The following is a 19,493-nucleotide window of genomic DNA, read 5'->3' as shown; positions in this document are numbered from 1 at the left end:
GATTGTCGTGTAGCTGAAAACAAGAAAATCGAATGCTAAATTACTGCCTAATAATGTCTGCACTTATTACTATTAATAGGGCAAAAAATAATGTCCATTGAGCATTTGGCCATTGAACAAGGATTATAACATAACCAATATTAACAAACGGAAACTGTACTAATTTCTTCAACCTTGGAAATACAAAAGGCTGAGCATATGGTTTTGGCTGCACTATTAAACCATGTAATTATGTTACCACTCCCTTGGCGATTATGCAAAATCGCTCATGTTAAACAAAAAAAGGGGCAGAATAATGTCCTCTTTCCACAGGACAGGACTCTACTTAAGTTCCCATTGAACCATTCGGTAACATTGCTTCACCTATTGAGATTTGAGCTCTTTGTCAACACTTAAGTAACATTAAAGATATACTTGGAGTAATAGAAAGTTAATTGCATAAAATGCAAATATGATGAAGGAAAGTTCAACAAAGATATGTCTTAAATAGGAGATTGGGTGTATCTGCTTATACAAATATCTCCCACGTCCCATAGACCCATGGGTATAATCATATTTTAGCCAGAGCATTCTGGCCCCATTGGGGTGGGGCTGGAGGTGGGAAGGAAGTCAAAGGGTTGAAATCCATTGGGATTTGACAAAAGGTCAAGGTAAATTAAAGGTGTCCTTTGGGAGCATCATGCCTGACTCTGAGCTTAGGACTATTTTAGTGGCGTTGTTAGTGATGGCTTCGATACTACATACTACTCTGGTAACAGTATAAAAAGGGATTCTTGCTACTAGAAACAAAAGCAAAAGAATGATATGAATCTATCTATGCAATGCATGATGGAATGGAAACCCTGTTTTGATTGAAGAGACAGTCATGGAGTAACACAAAGGATTAGGCAAAGCAAGATTTGGTCATGTTCTTTCAAGACATATTAATTCTTAATGGTTTAGGAATCAATCCCAGTTCAGAAGCAATAATTCCCAAATGGGATGCAGCCATGCTCAATCAAGCTGTATTAATTCCCTAATGAGACACAACCAGTTAAAATCAAGACAAAGGACATACCTAGGCATGGGTGTGCATTTCTAATCATGATGAACTCTTTTTCAATCAATGCGCAATAGCCATATTGCACCGTGATGCAATCAATCCCAATAATTAAAAGGCAGTTGTGTCTCAACTAAGAGTGTTACACTCTCTAATTGCAATACGGTTAGCATCCACAATAAAGAGTCATACTTCCCAATTAAAATCCAGTCCCTCCCAAACAAGAAACAGTTGTTTCCAATTAGGAAGCAGTTATTCCCAATTAAGATTGAGTCATTAATTTTAAAATTGTGAGGGTCATTGCTCTATAAGGCTATATATAACACAATTCACAATCAGGCCTGCTTTGCAAAGTGTTTTTCAATGAGGTTGCGCCATTGTAAAAGGCTTTAGTAAATCAGGCTTGGTCGTGTCTTATCTTGAAATCCGAACAGATTTTTTCGAATTTCTCTTCAAACAAAACAATGTTATGCTGTTTTCTTTTTTCCCCTTTTTCTCTTGCTCCTAAATTACCAAATCCGTTTTCTTTATTTTGGTCTAGACCGCGTCAGATCATATCTGTTGATGCCTGCCCCTTGTCCACCTAACAATAGTCTGCCACTTGTAAATGTTTTAAAGGTTGACTTTGAATCAATCAGTGATAATTCTGACACCATGTTTCAGACAGTGCCATGTTACACCACATTTAGAAAATGTATTAAATACCTCCACAATTTAGGATTACTTATTTAAATTAAACTAAAGCCTTCTGGGTGCATTATGATTAAATCCAAAGAATACATCTTTCTATGGGCCTGACTCACAGAGCGGGTTTCAATGAGATTTCACAATTATGAAAGGCTTCTGTGAATCAAGCACTAAAACTATGCACTAGGGTACAGGGGCGCTATGCATGTAGTCCACTACCAACAAGGAGGAAATGGATGCTGGTGTTTATTGTTTCACCAAGCCCTTTCCATTACTCCTCTGTAATAATGAAAGTGATCTTACATGTTTTGTAGTACAATTATTGTAGATTTTTAAAAGATTAAGACGTTACAATTAAGTTCAGAAGTAAGTATATATGTCTATTTAAAATCTAGTCTGAGAGGACATGGTTTGCCAAGGCAAAATAAATTACAGATATAACATGCAAATACTATTTAGAGTGGTAGATATTTCTAAAGGAGGAACGACTATGGTAGATAGCGGACATGGATATGAAACTGATTATATTGTCTTTAGTTTTAGACCAAAAGTAACTGAACAATTGTGGGTGCTTATACTACAGTGTGTACTCTTGTGAAGTCATGGAAGCCATGTTCAATCGTGTGCCAAACAACACAATTCCAATAACATTTGGGTCTCAACCTGTAGGACAATATGGACCCCATTGCGTCTAGATAGTTATTTGTCACATTAACAGCACTTCACGAGCGTGTAGCATTGAGCATTGTGGTGTTCTTTAAACAATTGTTATGGTGCCAAACATTTGATTCAATGTGAAATTCTAGGTAAGGTGTAGGTTTTAATATATTTATTTGTTTTTTATATTGTTCGTCATACCAAATGGTAGGGTTCGGAGGCAGTTTACATGGTTTAGAAACATGATATGCTGGGATAGCGATGGTACATCAGGCCCTTGCTCCTGCAGCCCCCATCACAGGAAGGGAATACAACCTGTAGTACTATCTTGCAATGCACATAATGTTCTACTGATGGTAACATTGTCACTCTCATTAAATACATTGGCCCTAATTACGGGTCCGGCGGTAACCCTGCTGGTGCTACTGGCCGGTCGCCGCCAGACCCGTAAATATTTACTGGTGCTGACTTCCCCGTGCCAGTGGGAGATTACAACTCAGGTGGCCCGGAAAGTCAGTCGCCAGTAAGACGCAAGTCCCCATTCCCAAAGAGTCCCATAGGACCTGTCGAGCACAGCGGGTCCAGCAGGCAGACCTGTAATATGCCAGTTGGGAAACAACATTGCCAGTGAGCTTACCTGCACCCTTGTTTCTTTCCGGGCTGGCAGGGTCCTAATGAGGCCCTTTGTGTCTATTATTAAGTGGACTGAGGCCCTAAGCCCATCAAAGAAACAAATAATCACCTTACTATGCTGACTAGGCAGCACTAAACAATTAGGTCAACTGTAGGCTGAGGTTTAAAAGGACTTAAACCATTTTCCAGTTGGTGTCACTCGAAGCATAGGTCAAGTGTATTCTCCAGACATCCCTGTAAAGTTAGAGGGGGGATTGTTACTGGAGTGGAGATATTCCCCCAACCCCCTGAAACTTAAATATTTAGTGGTCAAAGCAGATTATTTAACACCAGGTGTACTGCACTTTGCTGCTGAACATTATTCCAATAGTAGGAGAATATGTTCTCTGATGACATCATGTACAAATTAATTGTCTCTGGCAATGGCAATAGCCCGTGTTATTAACCACTAGCCGTAGTGCCAAACCAGAGGGTGTAACTAAGTTATTTTAATACCACCAGATTCACCATCCAGTGGCGATGTATTCCCGGAACAACATTTATTTACCACCTTCAATCCCTTCCTAATAGAACCCACAGTACCTAAATCACAGATATTCTCTTTGCAATGTGCTAGTAGAGCCTATTCTCAATAGAGCAGGCTTTGTGGGATTGATATCAACAAACGTAAAATCATGAGAAATCAATAGTTTAACCACATTTTCAATTGGAATTTTCAAAATATCAAATAGATTTGGGTTAGGAAATGAGCGCTGAACAATTATACTTCAGAAGGCTCTGTGTGGATCTCTATTGTTTGGTCTCTTTACAAAACAAACAAAGTACAATTATAGGGAACAGATTTAAATTACCTAACTAATAAAGAGGACAACAGAGGCATGCTCCAATTATGCTCCAATTATAAACTTGCAGGGTTACCTGTTTTCATTGTGGATTGCATATATTCTAGGTCATAGCTTTACAGTTTTTAATTTCTTTTTGAAACATATTCTTCGGTTGGCCCCTAATATGACCTGGAGTTTTCCTGATGGAGCACAATTTCTGAAAAATAGGGGATTATTCACAAGGGAGTGTATATGGGTAACAATGACTTATGCTTCACTTAGATCCTGGAGCTGTTTAGTCGATTAATAAAGAAGTTCCTAAGAGCAGCAGTGACTTAATCCTGACTTACACAGTTAGGAGTAAGTCAGAGATGTTCCTAATAACTTTTTTGTGACTCAAATGAGTCAGAATACGTCGGAGCAACTTATTTTGCGATTTGTACAATTTACTCCTAGTAGCATCTTTTGTGAATCAAATCACTCTCCATGTTGAAGTCAAGGTTAGTCAGAGATCAGAGTAACCGCTTTCTGAATCGGCTCCATAGTGTTTAACAAACAAGGACCTTGCACTTTTTGGCACTAAACCAGGTAAAATAAAATATTAGTTTAATTTCCATGACACGGGTAGAATTAGTATTACATTTTCACTTCCCTTTGTTCCTTAACACATATTGCAGTTTGGGTGCCCGAAGTAAACGAAGGAAAACAGTGCAAAGACAGTTTTGTGCAGCAAAGTACTACATATCGAAGACATTGCCCAGTGAATTAGATAAAGTGTGTGCTTCATTATAATATGGGAAGATATGCTACGTAAAAACATCTATCAACTTTTCAGAGGAGAGAGCTCTTTGCTGGTTCAGAGTAATATTTAAAGATAATCTTCATCTGTATTATAAAACACCATTTTCTTTCTCCCCCCAGCAAACTGTTCCATTGAGTCTTCCTTCAAGATTAGTTTCTTATGGGATATAATCTGGGGGAAAGGGATTCACTGAAAGCAGTGATTAACATAGATTAAAACATTCAATTTGCTGGTAGATCAGTGAATCGATTGAAATATATTTTGATTCAGTATGTCTTTACTTTTTTTCTTGGAAAAGAACTCTTAGTATGTTTTCCAGACCCATCGTACTGCTTCAGCGCTGCTGATAATCAAACCACAGGAAGGTTATCAACAGCTATCAATGTGAGAAAAAATAGTTTATAAAAATGTACATGTTTCATTACAAAGTATGTCAATTGCTTAAATGTGTAAGCTTGCATTTGTTACGTCTATAAAGAAATGTGCTCAGAATGATTCGCCTATTCTTACTCTCCCTATTACATCAAAGTTTACATTTTTTTGTTGTACATGTTATTTATTTTTTTTTAAACAATTAATTGCATACTGATATGTCATTGAAAAATCATCCCTTTAAACTCATAGATCTACATTTTCTTTTAGTACCAACTGTGCAACAAAAGCTGCCACCCTCTCCACATGTGTGTTAAAAAGACATACTGTAATGGAGCGTAGAAAGTCTTATTTTGTTTGTTTTTTTTAAAAAAACTAAAGCCCTACAAAAGATAGAAATATAAAAACATTTCAGCTACATCATTGATAACTATGGAAGGATCAAGACTTCTAGGGATAAGGCTGGGAGCTGTGCAAGTTCGTTGATCAGCAGCGCCTGCTGCTTATTTGAATACGGACTGAAATGTCGGACACTCGTAGGTCTTCATCTTCTTCATGAACTTCTTGAATTCTTTACTCCTCTTGTCCCACTTGTGAATGGCTGTCAGCAGGTACTGTGTTTTTACCTTGCGGCCCATAATGAGAAAGTTATTGTTCAGATTGTCCAACTGGTGGCAAGGGCAATCTGCCCCGTTCTTCAGGTACAGGACCAACTTCTTCAGGTCCCGTTTCTTGATGGTTCCCAGTTTCAACAACTTCTTTTTCTTTGGCACAATCTTACGGTCGCCATTTTCTTTCTTGACTTCTTTAATTTTCATTTTGATGGCTGTAAAAATTAAAAACACAACATAAGTAATTTTGTAAACTTATTTGATATGCATTACTTTGATTTAAGGCCTGTGTTGATGAGAGGACACTGAGATTGTAATATTTAACTCATTTAGTCAACAATAAATAAAACATTTTGAGAAGAATGCATGAAGTTGATCGATCTGTGCCTAAGCCCCAGAATTAAAAATAGAAACAACCGAAAATTATTAAACTTGAATGCATGTGAGCATAACTGAGGTTCAGTAGGATTTAATGGTAGTAGGAAATAAGCATACATTGGGGACTGTCACCCAATACAAGTACTGATGAATATTACGCTAAATTTGTAGTCCTCAACAAGTAGAATGTACACATGTTATTTAGTGTCTCTTGCAGATATTATCTAGGGCCTTAGTACATATACTATGAGGCTTGCATTTTTTTAAAGGGTGTGTTTTCACACCATGAGTGGAATATGTTTTATTCTTAATATGTTCAATCTCATTTGATAAAACAATTGGGTTTGAAGAAGCTGATTGGTAAAAATTGAGGATTGGAGCACCGGCATGGAGAAGCATGGAGCAGGATTGGGATCAGCCCAAAGACTTGCTTTTCCACCCTAATCAAACTGAACAATGACACACTTAACCATGAATATTCAAGTTTTAGGAGTACATTAGTGCGGACAGGAACATGTAACAGGGAGCTGGTTTAAGAGTCTGCAAAGGGTATGATAGCTAGGGAAAGGGATGAATTATCTCATATCTAAAAGATCATTGTGAAATGAGAGAAGCTGTGAAAATTGGTACGGAAATCTTGGAATGTCGAGGAATTCTTTGAGTAATAGATGGAAATCTATAAAAGTGAAAGCAAAGTGCACATTTCCATCACATGGAGATGTTTTGCAAATGCCAGATGAAGGGAGTCTATGAAGATCGATGGGAACAAACTGAGGCCAAACAGGCATGTGCATGATTATTCATGAAAAAACAGACCAGACAACAATTCCCGGCAATCAACAGACAAAGAATACCTGCCCTTAGTACTTAACACCTTTCTATAAGAATACATAGCTATTTCTAAGGTGACAAGGCAGTACTCTCTCTGCAGGATGTTAGTGCATAGGCAAAGGTTAGGGGTCAAGGTAACACAGTGATGGGGCCGGGGCAACAGCCAATTGGGTAGAGAGGATACAGGTGAACGTTGCTGGTATTAAATCATCAACGATCACAAAACCTCCCCTCCGCAACTTCAGGAAGCAGTTTTTAATGACACCACCTCGTTGAACTGACCACCACTCCCCACTCGGCAATCCCTGTGGTCGATGACATTTGCAGAGAGCATATCATGAATTCTGCCTGGACTCCACTTTGAAAGATTTAATATAAATGCAGTCATTTTGTAATGACTCACCCGACTGCCAGACTCCAAAATATTATTTATTTATGTTAAATGTCTAAGCTCCGACAGTGTGCACTAAACTTTTCATCACATTGTTGTTTGAGATGCTCAGCTAATAGCTAAATCAAAACCATGAATCAGATGCCAAAAGAGAGCTATCAGGTGGCCAGGTTGTACACATTCCTATGGCATCCGGAACACACGGCATACAGAACCTGACAAGCTTCAATATGGTGTGTCTAAAAGCCAGCTGACCACACGAGGCGCCCTAACCCCACATTTGTGCAGCTTCCTGCTTGCCTACCACACTTTGCTATTACAGGAGCAGCAGTATGAGCTCTTCTGTGGCAGAGGGTGTGGCAGTGAAAGTTCTCTGGTAGTGTATTCCACAAAGGGAGTTCACTTGTTTGCTTGGTGGCAATACCTGTGGAAATTAAGAGTTTCCTCCATTCTATGTGTTATTGGCCTACAGGAAATAGGTAGGTGTTCTTCATGGGGCGAGTTAGTTGGAGATTAACACATCTTTTGTCTGTAATGTGAAGAGTGAATTGGTGATGGGGTGACCAGATGAACAGTTGATGAACTAAATAAATGTGTGGTGAGATGCGTCCGTGAATAAGCACGGTTATGATTGGGTGAATGATTGCGTGGTGAAGTCACGGAACAGGCTCATCAGTGCGTGAATGGGTCAATGATTATGCATGTGTGCCTAGTGACTTGAGGAAGGAGGTATCATGTGACTGAATCAGCCCAGCCAATTCGTGAGGGAATAAACGTGTAGGTGAGTGAGAGAGTGAGTGAATCAGTGTGTGTGAGCATGTTTACATTACATTGCATGTAAACATACATTTTTTGAGGTGGTAGTGTAGCTTCCTTGCACATCAAACAGTTGAGTTGAGTTGAGCTGACTGGAAGATAAAGACCGCCAGGTCTAAATCGCCTGTCTAAATTCACACAAAAAGAGCTCTGGAAACCACAATCCATAAGGCATAATGATAGCAGTCACCTTTCCTTCCCTCAGTCCATCTTTCCATGCCTGCCAACCACCTGCCCTCAGCAGGTGAGAAGGCACATTCAAAGGGTGACCTGTCTTCTGGCGCCTGTTGCCACACAGGAATACACAGGCCGGCTATAAGGGTCCTTGACACCGACCACCAACTCATTCTCTCCAGAATACATTAGTGTCGGATGACATTTAAAGGAATCTAGATGTGTGTTGTTTATCTCGAGCTCGCTAACCACGTGGCAGTCCACTGAAGATCAGGGTCCTCCAATATGCTTGCGTTTCTGCGGGAGGGTGTAGCTGAGTAGGGAGTCGGAGAACATCTCCTCATTTCAAATATAAAGGGGTCATTCTTAGAACTTTCTCTACCATCTCTACTGTTCAATGAGGTAGGGAATGCAAGGGGGAACAGAGTTTTTGTAAGTTAGGGAATAACAACCAGTTCATATTCGATGGAGCTCTGTAAACTAGCAATCTCCTAGTTCTAGTAAATGTGGGCGTAATGTCCCTGCAGTGGAAAATACTCCGTTCTCTTGGTCTACTTGCTAATCATAATTTGGATCAGAAATTAATGTTGTGTTGCCACGACCGTGCAGTGGAATGCAGTTAACATGGGGGGAACGACTAGACAAAAAATGTGTTGCACATTACATTTTACCTTCGCTGCCATTTGGCACGGATCTTTCAGAAACATATGGCCCCCAAATTGTGAACACATTTCAGTGACGCGCAGGCTTGTTTCAAGGATGCATATTAACAGAACAAACAATATTTTGGTTTGTGATTAGATGCCGAGTGTCCACGTTCCCTCTTGGCGTGACGCAGTTATGCCCCTAGCCACGGTGGTACCTCCGGCCACTTGCTGCGCGGTTTCTGATCGGAAACCGGACTGTGGCAGTGAGGGGTCCCTCTCCACGCCTGCCAGCCAAGGTGTGTGGCCCTTTGATGTGTTGCATCGTGGGGGCGGAGGGCACTCTTTTCGCTGGGTAGGAAGTGGAATCTGGGAATATGCGCCACTCATTGTTACATGCCTCCCCTGTTGGGAGGCATGGTATTGCCCAAGTGTGTTGCTGTGGTCACGTGGGGAACCACGTGACCAAGTTAATAAAGTGGACGAGCCACTTCCGGCTCGTCAGTCGAGACCCAACTGATTCCGCGTGTGTGTGTGTGTGTTTGGAGGCACCATGCGGGTGCCCCACCACGTGTGCTGGGCCCAAGGATGGGGCCCAGCTCCAGGACGGTGCCCCTGCCGGGCAACGCCGTCCGGACGGTGCCCCTGCCGGGCAACGCCGTCCCTGTGTGTCGCCCTGGCCCTGTGAGTCGGGCCAGGATGGCGATCCCGGCCTGGGTGCCCCCAGAGCCGGGGCCGCGGTAAGCCGGTTGCCAACCGGCCCCTGTGTGGAGCTCCGGTGTTCCCGGAGCCGGTGGGATGAACCCATACCCTTCATCCAGCGGCGTGATCGCCGCACCTCTGTGTGTGCTGTCGGGTGCCACCCGACACAAGTATGGGGCTGCCCAGTGGACCGGAGCAGCCCCCAACAATGGCGACGAGGCGAGGGGCCCCGCGTGCCCTGAAGAAGATATGGTGCAGGCCCATCTCCATCTGGGCCCGCGATGTGGAGGGGCAGCTGTTTTCTCCCGTATCACCGTGGGGGAGAGAAATTTCTGCGGCGTCGGCCACAGAGGAGGTGCTACCCCTCCCCCACCCGCAAGCCACGGAGGGGAGGAGTGGCAAATATAGGGTGCGGGCCCCGTGTGCCTGGAGGATGTCGTGGTATGGTGGGCCCGTCCATACCTGGGCCCACCGAGAAGAAGTGCCGTGGCAGGCCCACCTCCAACTGGGCCTGCGAAGTGCACATGGGGGCGAGCTGCTTGCCCGTCCCCTGAGGGAGACGGAAGACATCCTCGGCCATGGCCCCGGGAGGAGGAGGAGCTGTGTTTCGTTCCCCGTGGGGAGGAGGATGTGCGGCGGTGGCCGCGTGGGCTGCCCCCCCCTCCCATCTGGCGGGGAGTCCCAGGAGGGGAGAGAGTGTCCGCGATGTCGGCCGCTGCGCTGGAGGTGTGTTGGGGCTGCCAAACAGTGAGGCGGCCCCGAGGAGAGTGGCCCGTGGCATCGGCCGCAAGAGGGAGACCTGTCGGAAGCGGCGTGGGCCATGATGGGGGGGGAGGCGAGCCCGCAGTCGCGCATGATGGAGCAGCGTGTGTGCGGGCCCCCCCCGCCCGGCCCTGTGGCCGCGGTGCGTGAAGGCGGCGTCCGTGGGTAAGGGGAATGCTCTGCGGCCTTAGCCGCAACAAAACAAAATGAGGAGGCGAGCTGCCTACCCCTCCCCCACGTGCGCTGTGCTGGAGCTGCGGTGCCCGGGCTGGCCTGGAGGGCACCGCGGAAGTAGAGAATGCCCCAAACACGGTGGGGCCGCAAAACGGCATACGCGGCCCTTGGGAGGCGGGCCCAACAACAACTGGGCCCGCGCAAAGGAAAAAAAGTATTCCGCACTGGAGCTGGGCTGGCCTTATGGCTAGCTGCCCCTCCCCACTGAGACATGGAAGAGGAGTCGTCGCCTGCGGTGGTGGAGGGGAGGTGCATGCCCCAGAAGGAATAGAGCGGCGGATGCCGCGTAAGGAAGGGGATCTGCCCACACGGTGGGCGGGCCAAATTTTCAACTGGGCCCGCGGCGGGAAATGGTAAAACTGTGATGCTGGCCAAACACAACGCCAGCAGCCCCCATGTAAAGGGGGAGGTGTGGAAAGTGGCCTGTTTGTTCGCGATCGGTGCCCTGCTGCGGGCTTGCGCTCAAGAATGTGGACTTGGCCGATGTGGCCCCTGGGCCTCCCCAGGTGCGGCTTTGCTGGCCCCTGAGTGGTGAACTGAACTGTCCTAAGGAGCTGCCCACGTATGATGTCGGACTGGTCTCCTGCAGACCTGCAATTGCTTAATATGGACTCAGTGGCCATCTCCATGAAGACTGGGACCCTGCAGACCCTGGACTTGCTTAAAATGGCCCATTCAAGTGGCCATGTGAAGCTGTGATCCTGCATATTGTGGCCATGCTTTAAATGGTGCCAAGAGGGTCAACAATGGCGGCATTCAGTAATAGTGAAACCACTCACCCAGGTTAATAAAGGGTGTATTAGTAGAGTGGTTGTAGTAGTAGTAGTGGTGGTTATGTTGGGACTTTGGGGGTTTTGTTTTATTGTTATGAAAAAGGAGGAGTGTTACATGCCTCCAGTGTTGGGAGGCATGGTATTGCCCAAGTGTGTTGCTGTGGTCACGTGGGGAACCACGTGACCAAGTTAATAAAGTGGACGAGCCGCTTCCGGCTCGTCCGTCGAGACCCAACTGACTCTGCGTGTGTGTGTGTGTTTGGAGGCACCATGCGGGTGCCCCACCACGTGTGCTGGGCCCAAGGATGGGGCCCAGCTCCAGGACGGTGCCCCTGCCGGGCAACGCCGTCGGGACGGCGCCCCTGCCGGGCAACGCCGTCCCTGTGTGTCGCCCTGGCCCTGTGAGTCGGGCCAGGATGGCACCCCCGGCCTGGGTGCCCCCAGAGCCGGGGCCGCGGTAAGCCGGTTGCCAACCGGCCCCTGTGTGGAGCTCTGGTGTTCCCGGAGCCGGTGGGATGAACCCCCACCCTTCATCCAGCGGCGTGATCGCCGCACCTCTGTGTGTGCTGTCGGGTGCCACCCGACACAAGTATGGGGCTGCCCGGTGGACCAGAGTAGCCCCCAACACTCACTATTCCAGGCAGGAGTAAAGGGAGTGGGGGGCACGGGGAGGAGCGAGGGGGACGGGAGTGGGGGGCACGGGGAGGAGCGAGGGGGACGGTAGAAGATTAGTGGGGTTGACAAAGCCAAATGTGGTGCTTAAAAGTGCCATATTCTTATTGTAGATCCACTCTGTTGGCACAAACTATGGCGTATCCTGAATGTGTGCCAAGGCAGCCTTTACAGTCAATACAGAACATTCAAGTGTCGTGTTTACATATTTCACTAGTACACAATATGCCACATGTGTATTTGCAGGTATCCAGTTAAAATGTCGAAAACATTTTTTCGAATGCCATTATGTCGAAAAAAATGATGCCGGAAAAAAAAATTTGATTTTTTTTTTTAATTTGTATGTTTTTTTTTGGTTTAGTTAGTAAAAATGAAGCGTACATTTAAAAAAAAAACGGGTGGTTGGGGGACCCCCCAATAAAAAAAATAAAAAAAATCGATTTTTTTTCTCCACATAATGGCATTCAAAAAAATACCATTCGACATATTCACTATAAACCGTATTTGCATGCCTTTGTTGCTGTTTTATTGACTGCTTTTCAGGGAAAGTTCCTGAAACACATAGCTTACCTCTGCATTGCACAGAGCTGTGCCCAGAAGAACAAGCATTGGCAATGCCAATAGGTTGGGCGTTTACTGCTGTTCTTTGCATTTTGCATTTATAGGCACCAGGGTGCAAGGAGGAGAGTGCAAAGGTTCAAGGGAGGCATCCATTGATGGAGCATGTCATCATGATGAGCAAGAGGAATATGAGCGAGAAAGAGTGAGAGAGGGTAAGAAAAAAAGTGAGAGTGTGAGAGGAAGGATGAGAGGGGATAGGGAGAGGGGGTAAGTTTTAATAAAGAAGGTAGGATGGGGTAGGGTGGGGGAATAAAGGGTGTAGGCTTGGTGGTGGGGTTAAAGAGAGGTGGTAGAGTTGAGAAGAGAAAGAAGGGGTAGGGCGGGTCGATGGGGCTAGAGAGAGGGGTTGGGGTGGTTTGGTGGCACAAAAGAGGGTCATGGTAGGGTGGGTTGGGGTTGAGAGAGTTGGTAGGGTGGATGCAGGTAGAAAGAGTTGGTAGGGTGGGTGGGGATAGAGAGAGTTGGAAGGGAGGGTGGGGTTTGAAAGACAGAGTTGGGTGGGTGGGGGTAGAGAGGGTTGGTAGGGTGTGTGGAGTAGAGAGAGTTGCTAGGCTGCTTGTGTGGGGTAGAGAGAGTGGGGGTAGGGTGGATGAGGGTAGAGAGAGTTAGGGTTGTGTGGGTGGGGGTAGAATGAGTGGGGGTAGAATGAATGGGGGTAGGGTGGGTGGGGCTAGAAAAACTTGGGTAGGTGAGTGGAGTGAGAGAGTGGTGGTATGGTGGGTGGGGTGAGAGAGTGGTGGTATGGTGGGTGGGGCGAGAGAGTGGTGGTTGGGTGGTGCGAGAGAGTGGTGGGTGGTGCCTCCAATATCCTCCAATGCATCGGTCAGGGCTGCAAGGAAAGGCTGCAGCAGGTGACATGCTCTGGTCTCATCTTGAATTCTGGGGACCTCAGATGAACCCTCTAATAAAACCCGAAATGCTCTGCACCATCAGCAGATTTGACAAAGGCTCAGTGGGTTAATGCGCCTGATGCACAGATGCGCAACACATCCCTAATTAATCTTTTTTTAAATCAACTTTAGTTCTTATGTACAACATGCTAAAGCCACTACAGACAGTAGACACAAACACATTTAGTAGCACTAAAATGCACTCACATAAATACAACATTATCTTTGTGAAACACGGAACAGCGCTAGTCTTCAGGGCTATAGCGCTCTAAGTCAGATATCACTACATTATCGAGACTCCATGAACATGAAATGCATCAGCAGTATGTTGCATGCAAAACACAGGAGTGGCAGTGGCATTTCCTGTTCTCTTCTGTGTGCAAGCACAAGCTGTTGGTTACAGTTTTGTTTTAAGATATCCCATTGGGGCAGGTGCTTGAATGAGAACTCGGTGTGTGTCCTGTAAATCGGGGGTCTGGGTCCCTGTAAAACCGGTTCCGGGGAGAACCCACCTACTGTAGGCACCCGAGGGTGATCTGCAGGTCGCCACATTCAATTTCCAGAAAGCAGCTGTGACAAATGGTTTCATAGCTCAACAGGTTAATACGCCTGCAACACAGACCTATATGAAACCCGCAGGTTGAAGAGTAAGGCCTCCATTAGGTAACTCAGCCCTTTATCCCTTCAAGGTCAAGGAGTGCTGTATAGCTGAGGAAAACAATGGCCAACAAATCCACAACACAGTAGAAATTCAGCCAAACAGTGCATAAGGAGGCGTGTTGTGGGCGGAGATGGGTGGTAATGGGAGGAAAAGCCCATTGATTTCCCTTAGCGATGGGCTTTAAATGGGTGGGACACATAGTCAAACTACCATGTATCCTTCCTCATACGTCTCTGGAGGATAGCTCAGGGGCAACGTGCTTGCCTTGGAAGCAATATGACACAGAGCAACACAGGTTGCGCTTAGAAACCTTTGGGTATTAAACGTGTTATAAATAACCTATCATATCATATGCCAACCTGCATTGAAAAGCATTACAACAAACCTGCATTCAAAGCCTCTGTTTCAAGCTCTCATGTTAAAACTCTTATTTTAATGACAATATTTTCGGCTTTTTAGGTAGCGCTGTCAGCGCCACGTAATAGCCACAACTAAAAATGGGAAGATTGCATTTGACCACTGGAGACCCAGTACTAGGTGACCATTTGTTATGGGGCCCGGGGATGCCGGGCCGCACTCATGAAGGGTTCTGCAGGACTGGCCCTCTGCCTTGCATGCAGCGCTGGCGCCGTGCTGCAGAACGTACACCAGGCAGGAGTCTGATGGCATTGACTGTCGAGCAGGACGCCGCTCGGCCATTTTATTGTGCATTCACACGTGATCACAGCCGTCCCCGTGGGTGTAACTACAATCAATTGACTCGACATGAGCCCTGGACACAGGGCTCTAGTCACAGCAGCCTTCGGCAGCAATGGAACGCTGCTGTCTGAAATCTTTTAAAAACGTTCTACACTCCTTTCCCATTCAGGTGAGTTACCTTCGTTTCTTAGCATAATACCGCCCATTGGAAATTCCCATTCCTTAGAAAATACTACTGCACTAGGTGGTAAATTCATTATTGTAATTGATACCTCCTGCGGTATGGCACTGCAGCAGTTCTTAACTACTGCCAGTGGTGTAAATCCGCTGGAGGACCATATTTCAGTTATTTGCCTGAATTTCAGAGGTGGAAACTGTCCACTGGTGGTGAACAATACTGTAAACAAATATAAACTGAAGGGGTGCAGAGAGTTAAAGTGCAGCACAAACCACGAATTAATGTATTTTATTGCTTATAGTGCGAAATTAGCTCGACAGCAACAGAGCGCCCAGCAATGTGAGGGTGCCATTTTTATGCTTGACATTTCATAAAGAAGCGCAGTGGTGTGGGTGGAGGGAGGGCGGATATTTTCTTTGACCAGCAGGTATTGTTGAAAGAGCCACTCCTTTGTCAATCCCTGAACATTTGGAGACTGCAAGCAAACTTCACAATGCTCAGGAGAGATGAGGGCGCATCTCGGTTGCTAGGCAATTCCCACCAATGGAGAAATCCGGGTGAATTTGCAACATTTATGTAACGGTTGCAAGAGTGTAGTCTCTGTATACCAGTGCTTTAAGTGGGCTGAGGCCTGCTGGGGCCGAGCGCCAAGAGTCTCCAGAAAGTGGAGCTGAGCCGGGGCTCAGCCGGGGGTCCCTCTGACCCAGCCACGGCCACAGCCACAACAGGACATTTGCCCGCTGCCATAATGAAGATAGGCAGGAGCAGCCGTGACTGAAAAAAGCGCCAGTGTGACTATGGCTGGGACTTCTGTCAGTCAAAGCTGCAGGAGAAGCAAACTGTAACTTCCTCTTGTGACCATGTGTTAGGGGTCACAAAAAGAAGTTAGAGCCCAGCCACGACCCGGTTTATTTATTTATCTATGCAATGTTTGTCGGATACATTGACCCAGTTTATTTATTTATGCAATGTTTGTCGGATATCTGTTTCCGACACACATTGCACAAATAAATAAATATACAGGTATCCGACAAACATTGCATAAATAAATACACCCATTGAAACTATCCCACACGATGCATAACAGCACCACCCAACTGCTTTCAGAGGGGAGCTGCAGGAGCTGTGCCAGGTGTGGCCCACGTAAAAGAAATCGTTGCTTATGGCGAACAAAAATCAGCAGTTTTCAAGAATGAGACTGCAGGGCACTCCCTCGGTTTAAACGTACGACCTGGTGCATTTTTGGTGGGCAAAGCCTTGATTAATACCCACGAGACGACCTTGATATTGTACTACCACTTTGAAAGCCAGATCGGAACTACAATGTCCCGTTTTTGGGTGAAGATAGTTAATTGCCTCCCTCGAGTTTTCTGTTCAGCTCTCCATCTCACTGGACCACCCACGAGGACTCATTTTCTTTAACCACCCGGATTCTGTTTTTTAGTAAGCCTCACTCACATACTGCTGGCATTTGTGGGTCTGTATGCATAATGGTAAAAAAAAAACTACACGTCCCAGAGTCCAAAGTGATGTCTTCGAAAAATCCAGGCCTGGCTGATAGTGACATTCTCCCACATCCGTCTGGTTAGGGTAGTGTGGGCCAAAGCGGGGCACTTTAATGAGTAACTCACTGTGCAGTTGATAGTTTTGAACAATGTTATTGACCAAACATGCATTATTTGTATTTGTATTTGTATGTATTGTTTTATGTAGCGCCTTAATCCAAGGCGCTTTACAGTTAACAACAAGAACACATGGAACAGTAGAAGCAACAACAGTAACATGAATCAAACCAGAAAATCGCCATGTAGAACAATTTACATAAGAAAAGGGGAATGGAGAGGAAGGGGTGGAGAAGGAGGGAAGAGGAAGAGAAAGTAGTGAATAAAGTGAAGAGTAGGAGAATTTAGAAGAGAAGGGAAAAGATGAAGAGAACAAAAGGAAGGGTACTAGAGGGAGGGAGAGATTGCCAACAATAGTACTCACTCTGTCATGAAAAGTAACAAATTGCCATTTCTGATTGCCGGCCACATTCTTATTAGTGCCTGGGAACTTCTGTACATGTCCTTTTTTTAGGCCACGCCTATCAAGTGTTAGGCCACGCCCACCACACAAACCACACCCCCAAATGAGAGTCCCCTCAATTTCTTACCCCACTTAAAGCTCTGCCGAATACCATCTGTATACCATCTTTAGTTCTCAGCGACGTGAATCTGTGAGGCCGGAACCTAGCTTACCATTGGGCAGACCTTCCTGTCTGTTTCTATAATTAGAGCCGACATATGGAATGCATGTGGTGTACAAACAATGATTCTTAGAAGAAAACCCAACCAGACCCAAATAAACAAAGGTCCATTTTAGTAGTTGAATTAATGCGGCCTAGCAGTGGATTGACATTTTGAGCAAACCCACTTACACGCCCCCCAAAGCGGCCAACAATGCAAAGAATCTGCACCCTTCATTACAAGCTCAGATGCTATTGTGATTATCTAGATCGAGAAAGCTCAGCCAGTTCACTACGAACCACACATTGCAAGTTCTCTGAATGAAGAATGAACTACCATCCTGCCACATTTCCAGCAAACTCTCACCTGTTGCACATACCCTGGAACCTGCAGAAATCACATATGCTGTAACTGTTCCACTGTATCTGTCTCAATGTAATGCCATCATGTCTACAACCACTGTAACTAAGTAATGTCTGTTATGTTTTCCTATACCTTGTAACTAAGCAAGCTCTTTGTAACAGCACCACGAGGCCCCTGGGCCATTTGTGCGCTTTATAAATTCAAATAAATAAAAAATAAATAGTAACATTTGTGTAGCTCTCCTTCAGGGAATAAGAAGAATTGTCCAATACACTGGGAATGGGGCATGTGGCTGGCTACAAGTCTGATTTAGCATATGGTTTGGTTTTATTTTTCAAATTGTACGCCAACTGCAGAACAATTAAAGCAAAACACATCCAAAACATGTTTTTTTTTTTTAAAATAAAGCATAATCTTGAGGAGGCTGGATTGGTATAGCACCGTTTGTATTTCCCTTCACTCATTCAATCACTGTAACACCTAAAGAACTACATTTCAGAGCTGATCAGTAAGAGCCGTTGGCCTCCATGGGACACAGTGGACACAGCCCATGGCTTTCATAGCTCTGCCAATTGCATTGTGGGATTTGTAGTCTTTGGTTAGACAAATAAAAAAAGAGAGTTAAATAAAATTAAAAAGCAAAGCCCAGGATTTGGAATAGAGTGTCCTCGCTGACATGGGGTCACCTGGAAACATCACCTACAGCAGGAGTTTAGGGAGGATAGCGCAGGGGCAACATGCTCGTATTTTCAGCAACAAGATGCAGAGCAACACAGGTTCGATCCCTGGATCCACGCTTAGAAACCTCTGGGTATTAAGCACGTTATAAATAACCAATTATAATAATAATAATTATAACGAGTGAAGCAATTCGTTTAGGATTAGGAAGCTCTGACTTCTAATCCGAGAGGATGTATTGCGACATATTGTTAGAGCTTGGGCAAAAGCAGGATGTTTCCTTCGGACTTTGTTCATTGTCCAGTAAAGACATAAAGAGCCCCACTGTGTGACACTGAGCCCCGAACAGTCAATGTTGGGAAACACAAAAGGCGTGTTTGCATGCCTAGCATGTTTGTGTAGGACTTGACAATTGGCCATCATACCATAAAACCAGTTCATTTATTGAGTTATGCTTGTTTTTGAAAGAATCTTTTTTGAAAAAAATGCTACCAAACATGTTAATTATAACACATACAGGACCAAAAAAACGAAGCTTAGTCTGCTGATTCATTTTTGCACCAGAGGAGCCGGTAGAGCGTCATTGGCCTTACAAGGATGCTCAATTGCATCTAGCGCCAAGTGGGCGGCTTCTAGTATCTGCCATAGTCTGGCATTGCTGTGTAATGGACAGGCCATATTGCTCTCGATTCTTCTTTTGTGCATTAGATGCAGCCTTATTTCGTAACGGGACGCAGAAAGGGGTCATTGGTACAAAAAAAGGAGGACATTGGATGTGTTTCCTCCTAATGCCATTTGAAGAAAGAGAATACCCTTTAATTAAATATACTAAAGAAATGTTTCAAAAGGGCAAATACAAGGACATACAAAATGTCAAAAAGAAAGACTGGAGCATGTTTTGCTTTTCAAAATACATTTTGCCACTAAAATAAAATTTCAACCAAGACATAAGTAACACAAAATCAATTGCCACTGATTGGAAGAAACGTATCAATACTTTAACAATTTGAAATCATTGACACATTTATGCAGTATTCACAAAATGATTGAAAAAAAAAACGGTATATACATGTATTAACACAATTGCATTAAAACGTAACCTAATCCTTTGGGCATTTGGTGGACTGATCACGAAAAGCATTCGGAGATAATGTGCAAATTACCCAAAGGATTGGT

At 44.9% G+C, this 19,493-nt stretch overlaps 1 protein-coding gene across 2 annotated transcripts in view; it reads right to left on the bottom strand.

Moving 5' to 3' along the window:
* Window positions 1–4,429: 4,429 nt before the first annotated feature.
* The window catches only part of SFRP1 (secreted frizzled related protein 1), a 159,063-nt gene continuing 143,999 nt past the window's right edge, over window positions 4,430–19,493 (bottom strand). For both annotated transcript variants that reach the window (XM_069617624.1, XM_069617623.1), the window contains exon 3: window positions 4,430–5,840. In XM_069617624.1, the coding sequence (XP_069473725.1) occupies window positions 5,518–5,840 (323 nt within the window). In that variant the 3' untranslated portion in view covers window positions 4,430–5,517. The remainder of the gene's footprint in view (window positions 5,841–19,493) is intronic.

Source organism: Ambystoma mexicanum, chromosome 10 (genome assembly GCF_040938575.1).
Source record: "Ambystoma mexicanum isolate Mex_15411 chromosome 10, UKY_AmexF1_1, whole genome shotgun sequence".
NCBI lineage: Eukaryota > Metazoa > Chordata > Amphibia > Caudata > Ambystomatidae > Ambystoma > Ambystoma mexicanum.
Note: the sequence above shows the minus strand (reverse complement) of the source record. Positions and strands in the feature narration are given on the sequence as shown.